The 19,120-nt window shown below is 28.9% G+C and overlaps 1 protein-coding gene across 2 annotated transcripts in view; it reads right to left on the minus strand.

Moving 5' to 3' along the window:
* The window catches only part of LOC112591626 (SRSF protein kinase 1-like), a 40,554-nt gene that overhangs the window by 1,531 nt on the left and 19,903 nt on the right, over positions 1-19,120 (minus strand). Inside the window, exons 1-9 of one of the 2 annotated variants that reach the window (XM_025335495.1) lie at positions 14,082-14,926; positions 6,845-7,063; positions 4,814-4,901; positions 4,406-4,600; positions 4,128-4,275; positions 2,051-2,149; positions 1,598-1,722; positions 798-905; positions 30-192 (exon numbers count right to left, since the gene is read on the minus strand). In XM_025335495.1, coding sequence (XP_025191280.1) covers positions 30-192; positions 798-905; positions 1,598-1,722; positions 2,051-2,149; positions 4,128-4,275; positions 4,406-4,600; positions 4,814-4,901; positions 6,845-7,063; positions 14,082-14,365 — 1,429 coding nt within the window. In that variant the 5' untranslated portion in view covers positions 14,366-14,926. Of the gene's footprint in view, positions 1-29; positions 193-797; positions 906-1,597; positions 1,723-2,050; positions 2,150-4,127; positions 4,276-4,405; positions 4,601-4,813; positions 4,902-6,844; positions 7,064-14,081; positions 14,927-19,120 lie in introns of those variants that run through there. The other variant, XM_025335496.1, reaches the window with a different exon arrangement.

Below are 19,120 nucleotides of genomic sequence, written 5' to 3' on the forward strand. Positions count from 1 at the left end.
TATGAGTTGCATTAAAGCATTAACATTACCGTTGGTCCTGAAAAAGCTGCTGGAGTGTTTGCCGCTTTGAATTACATACATCGGTATTTGGCCTAAGAGCTCGATTATGTGGGCTATATGGTCTTCGTCTTTGTTATAAGTGGCCCCAGAGTGTGGGTCGAATAAAAAATCACCGGTAGCCAACTCAAATGCCTGAAAATGTTAACACGTTTTATTTAAGTGTATATTGTTCGTACCTATGATAGTATATGATATAAAAACTACAAAATATAACATGTAATATGTATTATACGTATATAGATGTTAAGATCTATAAAATTGTATATTATAAAACTACAATGTATAAACGAGTTTAAAATTTACGATTTTCAGTTGTAGCAGAAATGTTTTTACATATAATTTACCATTTTGTATGTTATAGGAGTTGCTTAAATTTTGTTAAAAACTATTCAATGAATAATATAATATACATTTTTTCAACCGAAAATTTAAAAATATTGACTATTTTAAGTATAGGTACCTTTAATACTCAAATTTCATAAAGATTTTTGAGAAAATACCTTTAAATTAAAATCATGTACTGTAAAACCAATGAAAACGTTTATTGTTATAACTTATAAATATGTACTTGGGTATTAAGTATTAAAGTATTTTTTAATGCATTATGTGTTATTAAATATTTCTAGGAAAAGATTTAAAGTAATTATTTTGAATTTTTTGGACACGGGAGACAAATAATACACATACATGTATATTGTATATAGATTATTATAAACTATGTTTCATAAAAAACAAACCAGACAAGCTGTGCTCCAAATATCTGCAGGCGTGCCGTATCCAGCACCTAGAAGAACCTCTAGACTTCGGTATTGACGTGTTTGGATGTTTTCTGTGTAGTGATTATCCTATGAAAAAATAAATACAACTATAATACATTTTATCTTAAAAAATTATGAATATTTTGCTATGCAATTATATATGTATGATATTCTCAAGCTCAGAAATATATATATATAAATTACAACATCGAGTATTCAATATGACAATTTAGGTATTATACACTCGATATTATTAGTTAAAACACTAATTTACTGTGAAGATAATATTATTGTTTAAGAGGACGACGCATCCGCACGTGTTAGTTTCTTCTTACAATTTTCATACAACGTAGCAAATTCTCACTTAGCAGAATCCATTTTATGTTGTTAGCTTAATATTAGAGTAAATTTACCTGTTATCAAACTTAAAGATAAGAATTTTATCTAAGCTATCTCATAGGCTTTGATTAATATTTTAATTTTAAACTGAATTACAGCCTTGTAAAATATTAAAACTTTAAAATTTTCATAATTCACTTTAAAATTATATTATTAATAAAAGCGTATGTAGCCTAGATAAAATACTTAGGTACTTTTAAGTTTGATAATAGGTAAATTTACTTTAATATTAAAGCTAACAACCTAAAATGGATTCTGTTGAACGAAAAATTATTATGTTGTACGTATGTATAAGACGGAGGTAACACATACTGGCGTCCTCTTAATGATGCAAATATCATCACGCTATTAATAGTTGAGATATAATATATAATCATTACCTCCCAACAAGCGTTACCGAGATCAGCTATTTTAATATTAACACTTCCCAAATCATCCAACAATTCATACAATCTTTTGAATTTACTAATTTTTCTAAAATAACAATTTGATTCGGCATAACTCTCTAGATAAAACATAATATAATGTAATAATATTTGTAAAACAAATAGAATAATAATATTATAGTTATTAAGTAGATGCTTTAATTCACAATAATTTGTAACTCGTTCTGAAATATGTAAATATTTTGTCCAGATTTTTGTTAAAAAATTCAGTCATTATAATATTACCTATTTGTACGCACGCGCGCGAACATTTGTACGGGAACAACAGTTGTATTAGGTAATAAATAATTTTTATCAAGAATTAATTCACACAATTTCTTGACTCAAAAACACTAATTTCATAATTACTGCTCATATAATACGATAACTCATATTTTATATACTAACCGCTTTCCATATCCAACGATTGTTCCGATCGAATTCCGTTTAATCGATAATTACCCTGTAATCTTTCATCAGCGTTATTTTTTCCACATTTTCTGTTACCTATACGAGTAAAATATAGTTACAACAATAATTTTACATAAAAACCGATTTTTAACTCATAAATAATGTTGATGTATTCAACTAAAATGATAAATTAATGTCTCATAAGTCATATAGGTACATGCATATGTCAATGTATATGGTAGTATACATTTTTACATAACAGTATCTACTAATAAACTAATATACGATTATAGTAGTTATATACTGTCGTAGATACCTACACTCCTCAGTCTTTACTATAAATTATAATCATATGGCAGTGGATATTTTTTGCAATTATCACTGGGTGACATTAAAAAAAAAAATTGCACACATCATAATCTAAATCAATATATGCGCCTAAAAAATACTTTTCAGAATTAAATATACAAAATCTTACTTATATCTAACAACACCATTAAAACTCACAATACATAAACAAGTACAAATAATTTATGTGTTAAACTTACTCTTTTAAGTTAAAAAAAAGAATCAATAATATACAGTACCTATATATTTTGTTATAAAAGTATAAAAAACAACATATTAAAGTAAATATAAGAACTAGCTTGTAGAAACTAGGACCAAAATAAAATCGAAAATAATTTTTAGATATTTATTGGAACGATTGATGACCAGATGAAACATGTCACATTGTCGCATAAAATAAATTGCTTCTTGCATACCGTATTATTCTATAAGTACCTAAGGAGATCGGTCACACGGGTTTTCCATTGTAGAAAATTTCAATAATTATTTGTACTCCCAAATTCAAATGATCGAACGATATAATATAGATATAAATAAATAACAAAATAAAATATAAGAAATAATTGTATAATAGTTTTAAACATTGTTATTTTTACAAATAATCGTTGTCGCCCAGTAATTAATTATATATTATGGTCTATTAGGCGACATTTTTGTCGTCCAGTATATTAGTTAAAATATCCACTGTCATATGGTGGAAATCAAATCAAATATTAATTTATATAGTCTACCGAATAATATTTAATGACTTACAAGTTGAAATGTGTATTCAAGTATGAGCATATATTTCACAAGGACTAGAGAGATTATTTAATTACAAGTAAATATCTGAATAGATATAACTCTGATCAAAATCAGGTGTCAGATTTACATCAGAATGAAAAATAATTTGTTAATATTTTTGAAAATATTAAATTTACAGATATGTAATATAATTGCTTACATTTATTGCTTGGATAATATATCTAACATTTACTTAAGTAAAAGTCAATTCCCGGGTATACTATTTTTTTCGCATTACAATACATTTATTTAGGTTAAAAATGGGCTTGTCGTAAATGTCTCCAATTTTTCACAATTATTTTCGGTAATTTTCCCTTCATTTATCGGAAATGGAGTAAATCAAAAATTATAATTTTCTCTCTAGTGAAACTTTTAAAGTAAGTGCTTCGGTCGAAAACATCAACAACACAAAAAACAATATAATTAAACTAATAAACTGAAAATTTATTTTTATCTGTATAATTGTTGGTTTTTAAATACTAAATAGGTACCTAATGTTTTTCTTTGTTTATTTTGAATTGGTTTACATTTTGGTTTGTTGGCTCTTCAATAAATCCTATTTAGGATATTTCGAATTGTCTGTCACTTGGCCTAATATATATTATGTTCTAAGAATTGTTAGTGAAAAATGTATTGTACTGCAAATCGATCGTTGTTAAATAGAACTGTCACTGTCCATTAGCGTTCGTGTCCCAGATTTGTAAATAATACTATTCGAATTCAGAATAAATACCAAATAATTTTATTTCTTGTACATATTATTTGAATAATATATTGGAAACATAAAATGGAATTCAAATACTTTTACTTGAAGTTCAAATTAAATAAAACTTAACGTGTAATGAACACTCCATAAATTCTATATATATAGTGACATATTATACAGTATATTTTGTGGACATATTGGCACATATTATTATATTATATGTATGGGTATCCTTACGTAAGCTCAGTACAGACATCTGTTTGCAACTGTTTTCGGCTGTTAGCTTTATGTATTGGTGTTGTGCACAAATCAATATATTCTCAGGCTTGATATCTGTGTGAATTATGTGACAAGTCTCGTGAAGGTATTTTAGCCCTTGCAGCACCTAGATATAAATACACCCAACAATCGGTATTATGTATAAAGGTGTATACAGTAAATGATACTTGTATAATGCACGCAGTTCGAATTTATTCTACTGCGAACATGTTCACTCAGCTGAATTTTAAACTCACTTGTCTGATGATATGTTTTACCAAATACAACGGTATCCCTTGGTAGTTGGTTCTTTTGATGAGTTTAAGTAGATTGGGTCCTAATGCCTCGAATACCATGACTACGTGCATACCCCGCAAACCGTCTATTCGGAAATCATCGAACAACTGAATGATTTTTGTACGATTTGTATCCAAATCTCGATGGCGATAAATCTGAATGGTAAAATTTTAATATTATATTATGATAATATATTATTCTTTCCGTGCATACATAAGTGTTAATAATAAGATAACCAATAAGCTGATTTAAAATTTTGACACTGTATAGTGTATGTTAATGTAATAATGCGTATATCGTATGTGGTATATAATATATTAATATGTACGAGATGTGTCATTATATCTGTGAGACGGTGACATACTTACGCTTTTTAACATTCGAATTTCATCCAACGCACTTTCTGTGTAATCAACTGCAGATTTCACAACCTTAAGAGCTGAAAAGTTATGTGCCCTATAAAACAACAAAAATACAAACTTCGAAAATTAAATTGTTTAGATTTTTTTATGACCTACTTTTAAGAAATAACTATAACGTTAAATATCTAACTTATGATGTAATAATAATAATAATAATGTATTTTTGTATATAAAATTAAATTATTCTATAAAAAGCTTATTTAAATTATATTTTCATATTTTCCAGCATTTATTTTCAAACTTTATTATTGCCATATAATTAATATATATCATATATCTGTAAAAGTTTGTGTTATGTTGTTAACAATGTATACACTAGTCTAAATAATTTTGAGTAAAACATGAATGATATTATATTTGCTCCTATTCTTTTATTTTAAAGGGGGAGATAAATTGGCCAATTTTGATAACGTTTAATGTTCTTTTTTGATACTGAAAAGTAATTTGAGGGATTACAGGGGGCATTTTGTGACTGTAGAAGTGTTAAATAACATAATAACTTTCCGGAATATCCGAGAGCAATTCAAATAAAATAAAATTTAGGTAACTTCCTGCTTTTGAAAACCAATTAGAATGCATGTAAATAAGCCTTACCGATAAAATATTCAATCTAGAGTAGAAATGTAATTTTTAAATTTAATAAAAAGTTCATTATTTTTTTCGTCCTTATTTGTCAAAGTTAGGTAGTATTTTTGTTTTCGCTATTATGTCGTCTAATGCTGATTTAGCATAATTCAAAGATCCAGACCAGGACCCCCCATGGATATGCCCCTTTCTGATGAAATATTTAAAATTATTAAAAATGGCGCTTTAAAAATATTTTAAAACATGAAATTATATGAAAAAAATTTACCATCACTCTCTTTCCAACTCAAATTAAAAAATAATATTATCTTCCTTGAAAATATTTCTTTTTTTTCTTATCAATTAATTCAGGTATGTAACTTTTTAGAACTGTAATTGCAGATCAATTTTTTTATTATAAGTTTATGAATTAAATTAATTCACGAAGATAGAACACAAACGCATCGAACATCACGACTGAGAATCAACTTATATAAAACTTTATTAACGATGGCGTTGGTATTGGTATTCCAACAAATCTCTTATAGTTTCTTTTCCTACAGCATTATTATTTATTACATTTTTCATAGAACGTTTGGAATATTTTTATTTTCTACTGCCAGCAACGACCGACGAAACAAACAACAAAGTATAGGAGTATTAGGTAATATAAAACAAATATAAAATTGTGTTGTAAACACATATATTACATAGAAAACTGGATATTTGTTAGTGGTTACTGTCATTTTCAAAGTATAAAAAGATAAAGAAATAGTAATTAGTAAAAATACAGTAAAACAGTACAAAAATGCAAATGTTGGAAGTCCGAGGCTCTGATGGTTACGAGTATTTCATAATAAAAACTATTTTGGATAAAATATCCCCGGGGTATAACAAGCAAGGATAAAGCTTTGTGGTACATTTTTTTGAATTAATATAATAATATCATTAGAAACATTTTAAATAGGTTTTACAATTAAAATAATTTTACTCATACTTGTATTTTAGTTTATACATATTTTTTTTAATACCTATCTATTAAATTAACATAATTTTCAATATTTTGTAGTTATAACGTTTTTCTTTAGAGTTTTATGATGTTCTTATAATTGTTTAAATGTAACAAAATTATTGAATTTTGTAAAAATAACATTTTAATTGATAGATATTATTCATTACATAAATTATTTCTCATACAATACTAATCATTTTTTTAACCAGGTACTTGAATACTTTTGTATACTTCTTTTTGAAATGTGTTTGAGGGGTTTGATATGTCAAAGCCCCCTCCCCTTATTTGTATCTATGCAACTGATGGATTTTCGTATAGGTAATAAATCATTGCATATCATGAATACGCCTTTGAAGCCGCGATGACTGCGCGCGTTATTCGAGTAATACATTATTACTCACACGTCGTCCCAAGAGAGCCAAACGGTAGAGAAATGACCCCAACCTAGTTTCTTTATTATGTGATAACGGTCGTTGATGACGGATCCCACTCGGACTGGGAAATAGGAATTCTCTTTATAGTCCAACGGCTCGTCCAGGTCCGAGTCTGATGATTTTAATAAGTCTTCAGGGTTGTTGTCGGCGACGCTTTTGAACAATTCTGATTCATGTGGTTCAGACCTGTAAACAGTTTGACCAGTTACAGTTGTATAAATAATTTAGTATAACTTTTAAATAAGGCGTGTTTATTAGATTAATATATATGTAGGTATAAATATATAATGCATTTTTTCGTTAGTAAATTATATTGGGACGAGAGAAATTATATTTGATTTAATATGGTTTCTTAAATGTATCTTGTATATTTCTATACATATAATAAGTATTATAAATAATCTTTGGTATGTAATATAATAAAGGTATCTTCTGGTTTTTTACGATCTGGAACAGTGGTAGTTTAAATGGGGGGAGGGTGGAGTGAAGGGATAGATGACTCCATGATCATTTTTTCAATATTTATAACAATTTAAAATTATGTCTGTGTATGACTAAATTCTTAATTCTTATACACTGTGTCACTGTGTATAGTATATTATCTATACTCATCTAGGAAATAAGCTATTATTATTATTATTATTATTAATATTTAGTTGTTTATGTAAAATATACGGGAATACCCAGCATGACGATCGAGAATATTCAATAACAACACCTTCATCATATGCCCGGGGCATCAGTCGATATGTATTACACTATAATAGTATTAGGTAGCCCCAGGTCATTAGTTGATCGAAACATTAATTGTTACTTATCATAATATTAATTATTTAGTTAATAGTGTTAACACCGTGTTTCGTCTTCCGTACTCGTTTTTTGTATTATGTTGTACATTTTTATTAAACTGTCGGTTTCTATTAGTCTATTGTAATATTCACTATTTTACATTTTTACTATTATATAATGTCTAATAAAAGGAAAATTACTAGCTATTTTGATGCAAGTTGCTTTACTTTTAAACACTCGGCGGATGAAAAAATTAGTAATTTTACTAAGCCCATTACAGAAATCAAGTTGTGAACTAAGTGGTAATATTTTTTTTGATAAAGTTAATGTAAAATGTTTTATTCAAGAGGAAAATGGGAATAATAATTAAAATTATTGTATTAGGCTATGAGAATGGTTATGAAAGTAAATGTAAAATAAAATAGAGGGAGCGGAAGACCGACGAAGTGATGGATTAACAGAATAGATAATAGGTAATAGGAATAAAGGTAAACTAGGAAACAGAGCCATAAGGAGATATAAGACAAAGATGACAAACAGTACCATTTATAGTTGTGTGCAAATTTGAAGAACCTATAAAATATAATATAGCTTCTTTAGCTATTTATTTATAGGTTTATACAGCGCATTCCTATATAAATTCATATATTTGGTTGGATTTAAAGCATTTCACAAACATAATTACTGACTTAGAATACATTAGTTTTGTAAAACAATGTAAAAATTATTTCCATACTAATAATATGTGCAGGGCATATAAAACACTACGTTAAATCGAGACTTAAGGACTTGTTTTGGATATTCTAGATAACTGCGAATCAGAAACCAGCTACCTACTTTGATTATTCATAGACGATATCCATTATTTTAAAGTAAATATTATACAATTTTATTAAATGGCCTATATTGTCACTTATTTCAATTTAATTGAAAAGTATCATATATTTAATTTTAAATATTTCTTTAAACAAGAAATATTAGTAGACTTTTATTATACCTGAAATAAAGTCAATTTAATTTTAAAATTATATAATTAAAATTATAATATTTTAGATGAGGTGTAGGTATAGCAAAAATTATTTTGAAATAATGTGTCTCATAATGTCTTAGCTTTAATTAAATGTACACAATATATAATTAACATATCAGATAGTTTAAAACTTTTTAATAACTAACAATTACTGAGAAATATAGATACAAATAAAACATCGCAATTTTTTTTTTTATTGAGTATAAACTTAAAAATAAATTATAAATTCTGTATTAAATTTTCAAACTGTTCTACTTAAAACAATAATGTTATCTCACATAAGTCAAAAAAACAAAAAACTGAAAAAATTTAAATGTTTATAAATGACACAAAAATATTTGTAGCCAAAATATTTTGTAATTGTATTGTGTCTAGAGAATGCAAATAGAAAACTTTTGAAGATTTTAAGTCTCCCGGTTTTTTTATTTTTAAATTATAATAAAAAAAAATTTTTTTATTTTGAATTTTTAAAATACCAACTAGTTATCCGGTTTTCTACTATAAATTACATTGAAATTTAAAGATTGAAACATTTTTTCTTTATTATAATAGTGTTTTTAGACATAAAAAAATACATTATTGTAAAATCAATATATTTTCGTCGCTCCGCTCAAAATCTAAAAAAATCATACATAATATTATACACGATTGATGAATATCGGAAGTACAAATAATATATTTTTTTAAATGAGATTTTTCAATATCTATGGTCTTTTATTGATATGTATTATATATATATTACATGGCGATAAATTGGTAAATAATTTATTTATTATAAATATATGTAAATTTAACAGTTTTCACCTTTTTTTGACTACTATTAGAAATTAAATTAAGGTTCTTTATAAGGTTTTTGGCAACCAAATCCTACATTTTTTCTAAATAAAAGTGTATACACAAACATGAAATATAACTCTGCGTTTTTATCATACATTATTCAGTTCTATAAATTTTAATAAATATGTTGTATTGCTTTAAAATAATATTACCTACTCAAATTATTATTGTGAAAATAAAAGTATATTATGTTATAATTATTAATGTGGATAACTAATAATACTGATAACATTGGTATAACCATACATTTTTATCATTATATTGTCGGTATTTAACATTAAAAGATTTATTTATTCAATTTTTTTTCTTAGTTAAATACTTTTGTCATTATAAATTTATAAATTTATAAAAAAATACTTATGTTAACTTTATTAGTTGATAATAAGATGTTATGTCTAACATATATTTGATTTTTTTAAATAGCCCAATACATGGAAAACCATCACAAGTTAACCATTACATAACGTTAGTTTAAAATTTATTTGTATAATATAAGGGAAAGAGAATTATAATTATCAATAGTTTTAAGTGGTATGGAGGAGTATATATTAAGGTAACAGAATCTTCGCAATCCTTTATGACAAATTGATTGTTTGTCAAATAGCTGTCACTCGCATAGAATTTTATTATTAAATTGCGGCTATACTCTATAGTTAGTCTATATATATTACCTAGTCATATTACATAATATACATAATATATTCCCGTAAACTAAATTATATTACAATATCCACTCTTTGTCAAAGTTTAAAAGTTCAATATTAATTGAATACTTGATGGAAATTAATAATTAAGCAATTAAAAATTGTAAATTTTAATTGAAAATTAAAATTAAAATTAAACCTTGCACATTACTAATCAAATTAAAATTGTTTTTTATAAGTTATGGTAAATGAAAGATACTATGTTATATTATATTATTAATTGAGTTCAATAATGCAATAATCAATTTTTAAAATTGATTCAAATTATAATGGGTACAAAAATTGAAATGATAATGAACTAATGACTGACACATCACACATAACAATACATTTCATAAAATTTTAGTAAAGTTGTTAATTTACTCTGATTTAATAGTACTTAATTTCTTACATTGTATTATCATACAACTATACAAGTCAATTTCAGACTTCTAAACGCCTAAGATTGCACTTTTGTGATTTTAGTTTTTAAGGTGTTTATTACTGTAACAAACCAATTGAGTTTGACAAATCTTATTGGTATAGATGCATAATAATAAATCAAACTAATAAACTCATTAAAAAATCGAAAATAGATAGATTATGAAGACGGTTCAACTTTTGTCGGTTATAAAAATATTTGTTCTATTCATAACGTTCAATTTTTGTTTAGGTTCAATAATCAACTTAGGAATGGTAAATATTAGTTAATAAAATTATTTAAAAGTCACAAATTCCCAATTTCCAAAAACTTATTAAAAACTATTGAAACATTTTCAAACGTACGACTAAATAAAATAAATAAATAATTATACATTGATTATTTTATTGTAAATATTCTAAAAATTATCGTGATGAATAGACCCATTAATGTGATGTAATATTTAAGTATAATAAACTTTTATTAGTAACTACATAAATATAATATGATACAAGATTAGTAATATTTAAAAATTTTATAAAATGATAAAATGTTCATAGAAAAATGTTGGTATGTTAAGTAATATCTATGATTCAGTTATTTTTTATACTTAACATTCAAAGAATAATAAGTATTTAGACATTATTCTCCAGATGGTTAAATATAACAATAATCAATACTTACTTAAGATTAAAAATTGATTTCCTAAGTTTTCATTATATCGAGTATAAAACAATTTAAATAGATCCTAAATAATGTTTACTATTTTGACACACACGTTCGAAAATTGACCTATTATAAAATGTGAGTTTCAGGCTGAGTATTCATGCCAATAACTGTGTTTAAAATACTATACTAATGTATTATTTGGAACAACAATAATCAACTTTAGGTTAGATGATTTTTACTATTAAAAAGGTATAATTATGGTCTACAATACAAATAACTTATTAACATAATATTAAGTAATTACTTTTTTAGTTATTTTACAGTTTTGATTATTTTTTCTACAAAATAACATAATTATAAAAAAAATCAGTTTTATTATAATTTATCATAGTATGCATACATGCTATTTATAGGTAATATATGTATAATATTGACTGCGTTCTAAAAGCATTTGATCAATTATTCTCAAGGACTTCTGTAAATGTTTCAATGGAATGTCCAAGTAAAAGCTTCACGATGTATACCATAACCTTTTCGTATTTAAATGCATATTAAATTTATAGTAGAATAAGTAGCTAATTCCGTTTGTAAATATAACTAAAAATAATATTTTTGTGGTGATAAAAATAGGTTAAAAGTACGAGTATGTACTTATTTTTGCGCAAATTATAATAATTATTTCATATCATACCTACGACACATACCCAACAGTATTTATGGAATTGTACTATAATAATTTTAGTAAAACTATTATTATTTTTTATTTGTATTGTATAAATTAAGTGGCAAATAATAACAATATGATATAAACTATAAATAACGACGTCTATGTCTTAGGTCTTGACCCAATATTTAATTTTTGGATTTTTTTTAGGACGTTTTTATATACGTTTTGATACTCAATGTATTATCTATATATACTGTATTTCAACTTTTAAAATTGTATCGAAATATAGAATAAAATTAATAGGTATAATACAATTCAAACACCAATACGAGTATGTAATAATATACGCTTTAATATGGCTTAAGTGTATCAATTTCATTGTACTATCCTATCGAATTATTACAATAGTGTTTTCTTTTTTTAGATTATTAGAAAAATGTACTTTATTTAAAATTTGTTGTGTTTGAAATTTTAGTATCATATAATTAGACGATAACTATTTACTACACTAAACAATATTTTTTGTATAGAATCACATTAATTATTGTATAATATGTGTTATGTATATAATATGTAAATATATGTGTTTAAAAATTACAAATACCATTAACGAAATATTAGATAATTGGTGTTTATGACATTTTTCATATAGTCGGATATTGTAAAACGTTTTATTTTAATTAAATTGTATCGTGAACTATGTGGGTAAACTAGATTTTGTAAAAACAATTGCATTACGATTTAATTTGCTAAAATCGTACTAGAGTAGTTATTTTTTTGAAAAGTTCGATTGAGTACTCAGTTATCTTAAAATTTAGATTAAGTGAAATTGTTTGGATTTAACAACTTTCGATAGAATATTAATAGAGCCCGTAAGTATTTTGACACAGTTACTTTTCTCCTCAACAATACAACGCTCGGATTGTTAATTAGTTAAAAGGATATTTTTTCATTCAATTCTCATCGATGGAAATGGTCCAGGAAATTTTCTGGACTAGAAACAAGTTTATTTCAACAAAAATGATCTAGCCGAATGCTGAAGCATCTTATATCACGTTGTATCAGTGCCACAGACCATAGGATCTTTGAGAGGGGCACTCACTTTACGTTATAAAATATTAATTTGTTGTTATTGCTTGCTTTTTTTTTTCTCTAAAATACGCTTTATAATTTTTATTTAATAAATTGTGTTTAAAAAATTTCAATCGTTATAAATTATAATGACTTACGAAAAATGATAAAATAACGGTAAAATCGAGATTGTAATTTACACATTGTATCCAAACAGCCTATTTAGTCCGACACTTTTACACGAATAGAATGTACGTAGTTTTTAAGGATTTTGTAAAATATAAACGGAACATCTATTGTATTATGACTATTATGTAATTATGAATTAAATGGTTCTTATATAACAATATATAATTATGTCACATAAACATACCATGTATAGATACAATTTACACACTAGGTACACGAACCTCTGTATTATGTACTTTTTAAAACATATGTATGAGGCAAGTACATATTATTTATATTGCCTATTATATTAGAAAAAGCAATAAGCAATTGTCTTTAAAAAAAAAAAAAAAAAGAAAATAATGAGATGCGCATTATTTTAACGTTATAGGTAACTGTCTGAGAGAAAACGGGGTAACAAATGCGCATTAAAATAAACGCGTACGGATATTAAATGTAAATTATTGACGTGCAGTTTAAATCTCCCAGGTTAACCACAACGCCATTAAAACGAATACATTCGCGCAGCACGCCAATTCATAATTTCTACATTGCGGTTAACCACGCCTGACACCTATGTCATGTCAGTGAAGTCCGTTAGTAGGCAGGCAGCATATGGTCGGCGTATGCAGAGCTCGAGTTGGCGGAGAAACGGTGACAATTTAGCGTACGACAGTCTTGCACACGACATCACAACGCGATACTATGATATTAAATTTTAAACGGTTGTTATTGCGGATTAGTAAAAAACATCCGGAAAACAGTTCCGAGGGGGGAGGAGGGAAGGGGGGGAGGTGGAACTGACTAACGGTCGTGCAGACGGCTGAATCCCGGTCTCGGAAAAGGGGCTGGCTGGCATTGGTCATTACCGCTGTAACAGTGGCGCGGCAGATCTGATCTTCCTGCGCCGGTAGTGCGCGTGATTGTCGGCGCCGATGATGTGCGACGGGTGGTCACCGCCGTGGCGCAGGCCGTCCGCGGAATCGGAGTCGCGACCGGTCACCGGTTCGGACAGCGGGCCGCCGGGATGGCGGTGGTACGCCTTACGCCTTCCGCCGCGGCAGGTGGCCGCGCGCACCAAGACGTGCACGCCGCAGCACGCGGACAACGCGTACACGACGGCCGTGAACGCGAGCAATTGGCACGCGCACATGGCGACATGAACGAGCACCGTGTCGGCCACGGCCGATGTCTGCGGCGGCGGCGGCGGCGGCGAGGGGCCACCGTCGTCAGAAGCGTACCACGCCACGGCAGCGGCCGCCGTAATGGCCACGGCAAACGTCGCGGCCGCCGCCGTCGTTGATCGCGACGACGACAACGACGACGACAGCGATGACGCTCTTATGGCTAGATCGACGGCGACGACGACGAGATAGTTTGTTAAGAGACGCACAGCGGCAGGTCGCCTGACGGACGCCTCCAAAAACCGGACATTTTAACGAGGGGGGACAAACGACGTAAACCGAACACTCGGAGACAGAATCTCGACGGCTTCGCTGTATTAAAAATGGTCACGCGTGTATCCGAGCACTGCGCGACGATATTTCAGTGTACAACGATGTATAGATACGCGCGTACGTATAACAACGACGGAGAGAACACGGTCAGTCGTGGGCAGCAGCAACGTTGACCGGCGTCGCCGCGTTTACGTGCGTGTGTGGCGACGGCGATAGGCGTCTGTCGCGCGCGCGCGTGTACGCGTACGTCGTGGACGGCGCTTTTTCGCGTACTGATCGTAAAACGACCGCCACCGCCGTAAAGTCGTGTGTGTGTGTGTTGGCACTCGCGTGTTTTGCCGGCAACGGCGGCGGCGGCGGCGCGGCGGCGGTGGCTACAATGCCAATACAATATATAGTTATAATAATATATATAATATTATTATTATTATCGTCTATTATGCGCGTACGCAAACATTGCTCGTTCGTCCGCCGTCAATGTCTGCCGCTGCCGCCGCCGCCGCCGCCGCTCGCGCCCGGCCCGGCGCCCACACGCGCTACCGTTATTTATTATCTATTTAAGACGGTGCGTCGCCCCTGCCACTGCCCGCCGGAGCGCGTGCCGTGTTACTCCATCGGTTTCCGCAAAGCCCGCCATACATTACGACGACAACGACACATACAACGACACCGCGACCGGCACGCGCGCACGTAGGATACGGCAGTACGGTACGACCGCACCGCCTCGCCGCCGACGGTAAATATTATTTTACGCCCGAAATGAGATATTATTGTGTACGGGTTTGCCGTGTCACGGGGGCCGAGGAGCGTGTCGAATGACATTTTCTTTTTTCTTTTTCTGGCCGTTGTTAATTTTATTACAACAGCCGTTTTCATTACGGAAAAAGGCTGCCGCCCGATCGAGTAAACAAAACGTGACGCCATCGCGCCGCCGAAACGGGGGAACAAAAAAAAAAAAACCGCCGTTTTCGAACACGTGAACGGACAGCGGCGGCGATGACACGACTTTTGGCGTGTAGACACAACGGGTGTTACGCGGTGGCAGCTAGGTATATCGATATACCTTTACACGACGTGTATTACAATACTCCGGTATTCTCTTATAGGTATATAATTGATCGACCGTCGGGGTTTTTGATTAAATTAATTGACCGTAGGTTTTCGATTAAATCACCGCTGGACGGTGTATATTCGGTTTAATTATGCGGCTGCATCTCATCATAATATACGCCATATCATTATGTATAACGTATAATAATAATAATAATAATAAATGCACGTAAGCCTCGCATGTCGCGTAAATTCGGTCTCGATTAAACATTTCCTCTTCCGGGTAAAATTCTGGTTGCTGATGATTGATGGTGTATCCTCCAACAAGAACGAATGACGCATTTATCGGGAAAATTGTTTTTTTTTTTCTTTTTCTTTTTCTTTTTTTTTTTTTAACCATAAAAATAATAAATTATGTTTATTCTGTGTTCGCGTTTGATTGCATTTGAACGGATGCTTGCGTTTTAATCGAAACTCGGGTTTCCAGCACCTAAGTCTGGACTTCAGAAAACGGCCACTGAACGCAGATGTGATAATAAACAGTAAGTACTCTAATGTTCATTCTTTTTAGCGCTATAATAACATTTTCCAACACTGTGTTTGTAATTCGTATGTAACTAACCGTACTATGTAGCCAACGTATATAAGTATATGTATAGCTAGCGCTGATGCCTAAGGGGTAGTGGTTATATTTTCAGTATTGTCGAATTACGATGTATAATTATTGTTTACTTCTTTTTCGTTTGTAATTTTATTTATGTACCATTAAAGAAAAAAAAAAATGAAATGTTCCATGAATAATTTATAATTGAATTCATACACAACAGTTTAATATAATTTGCTTATACATAAGCATTGAGTTGTAATATTCGGTTTATGGATAACCCTAAACCAGAATTAAAATTTATAGAGATATAGGTAATCACAGCTCATACGAATCTTATAAAAATTTACTCCGATTTCCCAACGAACAATATAAAGTTTGCCGTAAAAATTCCTGGAAAAAGGTACTAGATAATGGGCAATTTGAAATTTAGAACGTAATATATATGCAATTATATTCAGAAGATATACTAAATAATTGTTTAAAAATGTATTATAAAGGCATTGTAATTTATAATATATACGTGGTATCCTAATTCGAGAGTGTGAAACAGTATATGCTTTACACTACGTACCTGGATTAAATTTTACATCACTAACAAGTAACAGGCAAAATTTCGTTGAGGTTCTTAATTCTGTTTAAGTTCGATACAACGATTCTTCCTGCAGTAGTGTTTCCCTGAATGATTTTTTTCCTTTTTGTTTTCGTTTATAATAGAAATACTATTATGTTACTTGTACAAACCTCTTCTTTCATAATGGTTTATATATTTACTTAGAGATTTATACCCCTATAGTTACTGTCAAACACTTAATCTGAGTTAGTTTTTTTCTTCCCTTAGGCTAATTGTTTTAATTTAAGGCTGCATCATGAAAAATCTCATGGTATAACTTTTTTTTTAAGTATTACGATCTTAAATGTTATCTTCCAATGTTTTGTTTATTATTCTCATTACTAATATATCTAAAAATTGTAAAATTGGCTGTTTAGGCGTTAATAAACAATTATTAATAACAATAATAATTCAGACGATTGTAAAATGTTTTACGCGAAAAAACTAAGTATTGTTAAGACGTGACTGTGAATACATAGTTAAAAATAATCTCCGCTTAAGGAAATGAAAGGGGCGTGTTCTTAGATAGGATAAATATTTTAAAAGGTACTTTTTCTAGTACCTAATTAATATAGTAATTGATAAAACTAATATAATAGCCACTTTATACGTGATAGTTTTAATTATTTTACTTGTGTTGTGTTTGCTGTTTGATACAGTTTAATATATTGTATAACATTTATATATATATATCCAAAATTAAAAATCGTGGTTTTACAATGACGGTTTTAAATAAAGCACATATACGCCATCAGTTTCCACAAAAAATATGATTTTTAATTTATTTATTTTTTGTTGCATATATTTACCTATATTTACAAACAGTCGTTTATACTTATATTTTAATTTTAATAATAAATATATATTTTAATTATTATAAAAGTTTTATTAATAACCTAATTTAAGGATACCTATTACGTATGATACAAATATATTATTATATTCTGCTTAATTATTTATTTATTTATACTTAATATTTATTTTTTTATTAAATCATATAATATTTCATCAATCTAATACAAGAAACAAAATATTATATGTAGGTATTAAGTTTTAGGAAGATTTTATTGAATAAAAATTGTTCATCATGTTTCGTTTGTGGGATATCTGTAGAAACAAAAATAGTTTTAATCTGGGTTGGAAGAAAATGGATTTATTCGTCAAATAAAGTAGAGTGTTTATGAAACTCTAAATTGAATTGATATCGATCTGGTAGAGGTATACTCAATTGATACAAAATAATGATGAAACAACTTTGTACAAATACAAAAAGACAGCTTTTATCTGTGGAAAGTATAAATATATTATTATTGAAAGTTTAAAATTTAAAATGATGACGATGTTAACAAAATCTAAAGAAAGATAAAATTCCATGATTATATACCTAATATATAATAACTTTGGATTTTCTAGTTTTTTCTGTAAAAATATCTCACTGTGGCGTACAGTTAAAACCTCGATATTTTTTAATACGAGTTATTAAGAGTACAAATTTTATGAAAAAACTGGATTATGTAGTCTTATGTTCATGAATTAAACAATTAGCAATTTTGCTATGATTTTATTTATTTTGTTGAAATGTACACATTGCATGAAGTAAAATACCTTGGGTCAAAACTTTTTTCATAAACTATGTAAAATTATTAATTCCATTATGGAACTATTATAGAATTTCATCCAAAGAAAATAAAAAATACTTTTTAAATATAATTTTAAAGTGTTAATGGTGTATTCTTGTAAATTATAGTATTTAGGCAACTATGTGCATCATCGAATATAACCAGTTAAAAGTTTAGAACTTAGTGTAGTAGTGTTGTAAATTTAAGATAAAGGTTACATTTTTGCGAAAAAATGATGAAAAACAGACAATTCAGTTAATTATGAGTTATGACTTTATTAGTTAACATTCAATCAAATATATTTGAGGTACAAATTATTTTTAGAGAACATAGTATTCCACCAAATTTTATTAATACTCGAAATTATAAGAAATATTTAACTGAACCGATTTACAAATATTAAAAGTTGTACTTATATTCTTTATAATAAGCACTATTGAATATATTAATTAAATAGTACAATATACAATATTATATTTTCTCGAATCTTGGTAATAGGTGTGTATATTGTATAAATATATATAATATAGTTTTATGTTCATAAAATATAACACCGTTTGTCAGT

This window comes from Melanaphis sacchari, unplaced genomic scaffold, assembly GCF_002803265.2.
Source record: "Melanaphis sacchari strain LSU unplaced genomic scaffold, SCAv2.0 Contig13_pilon_pilon, whole genome shotgun sequence".
In the NCBI taxonomy this organism is placed as follows: Eukaryota; Metazoa; Arthropoda; class Insecta; order Hemiptera; family Aphididae; genus Melanaphis; species Melanaphis sacchari.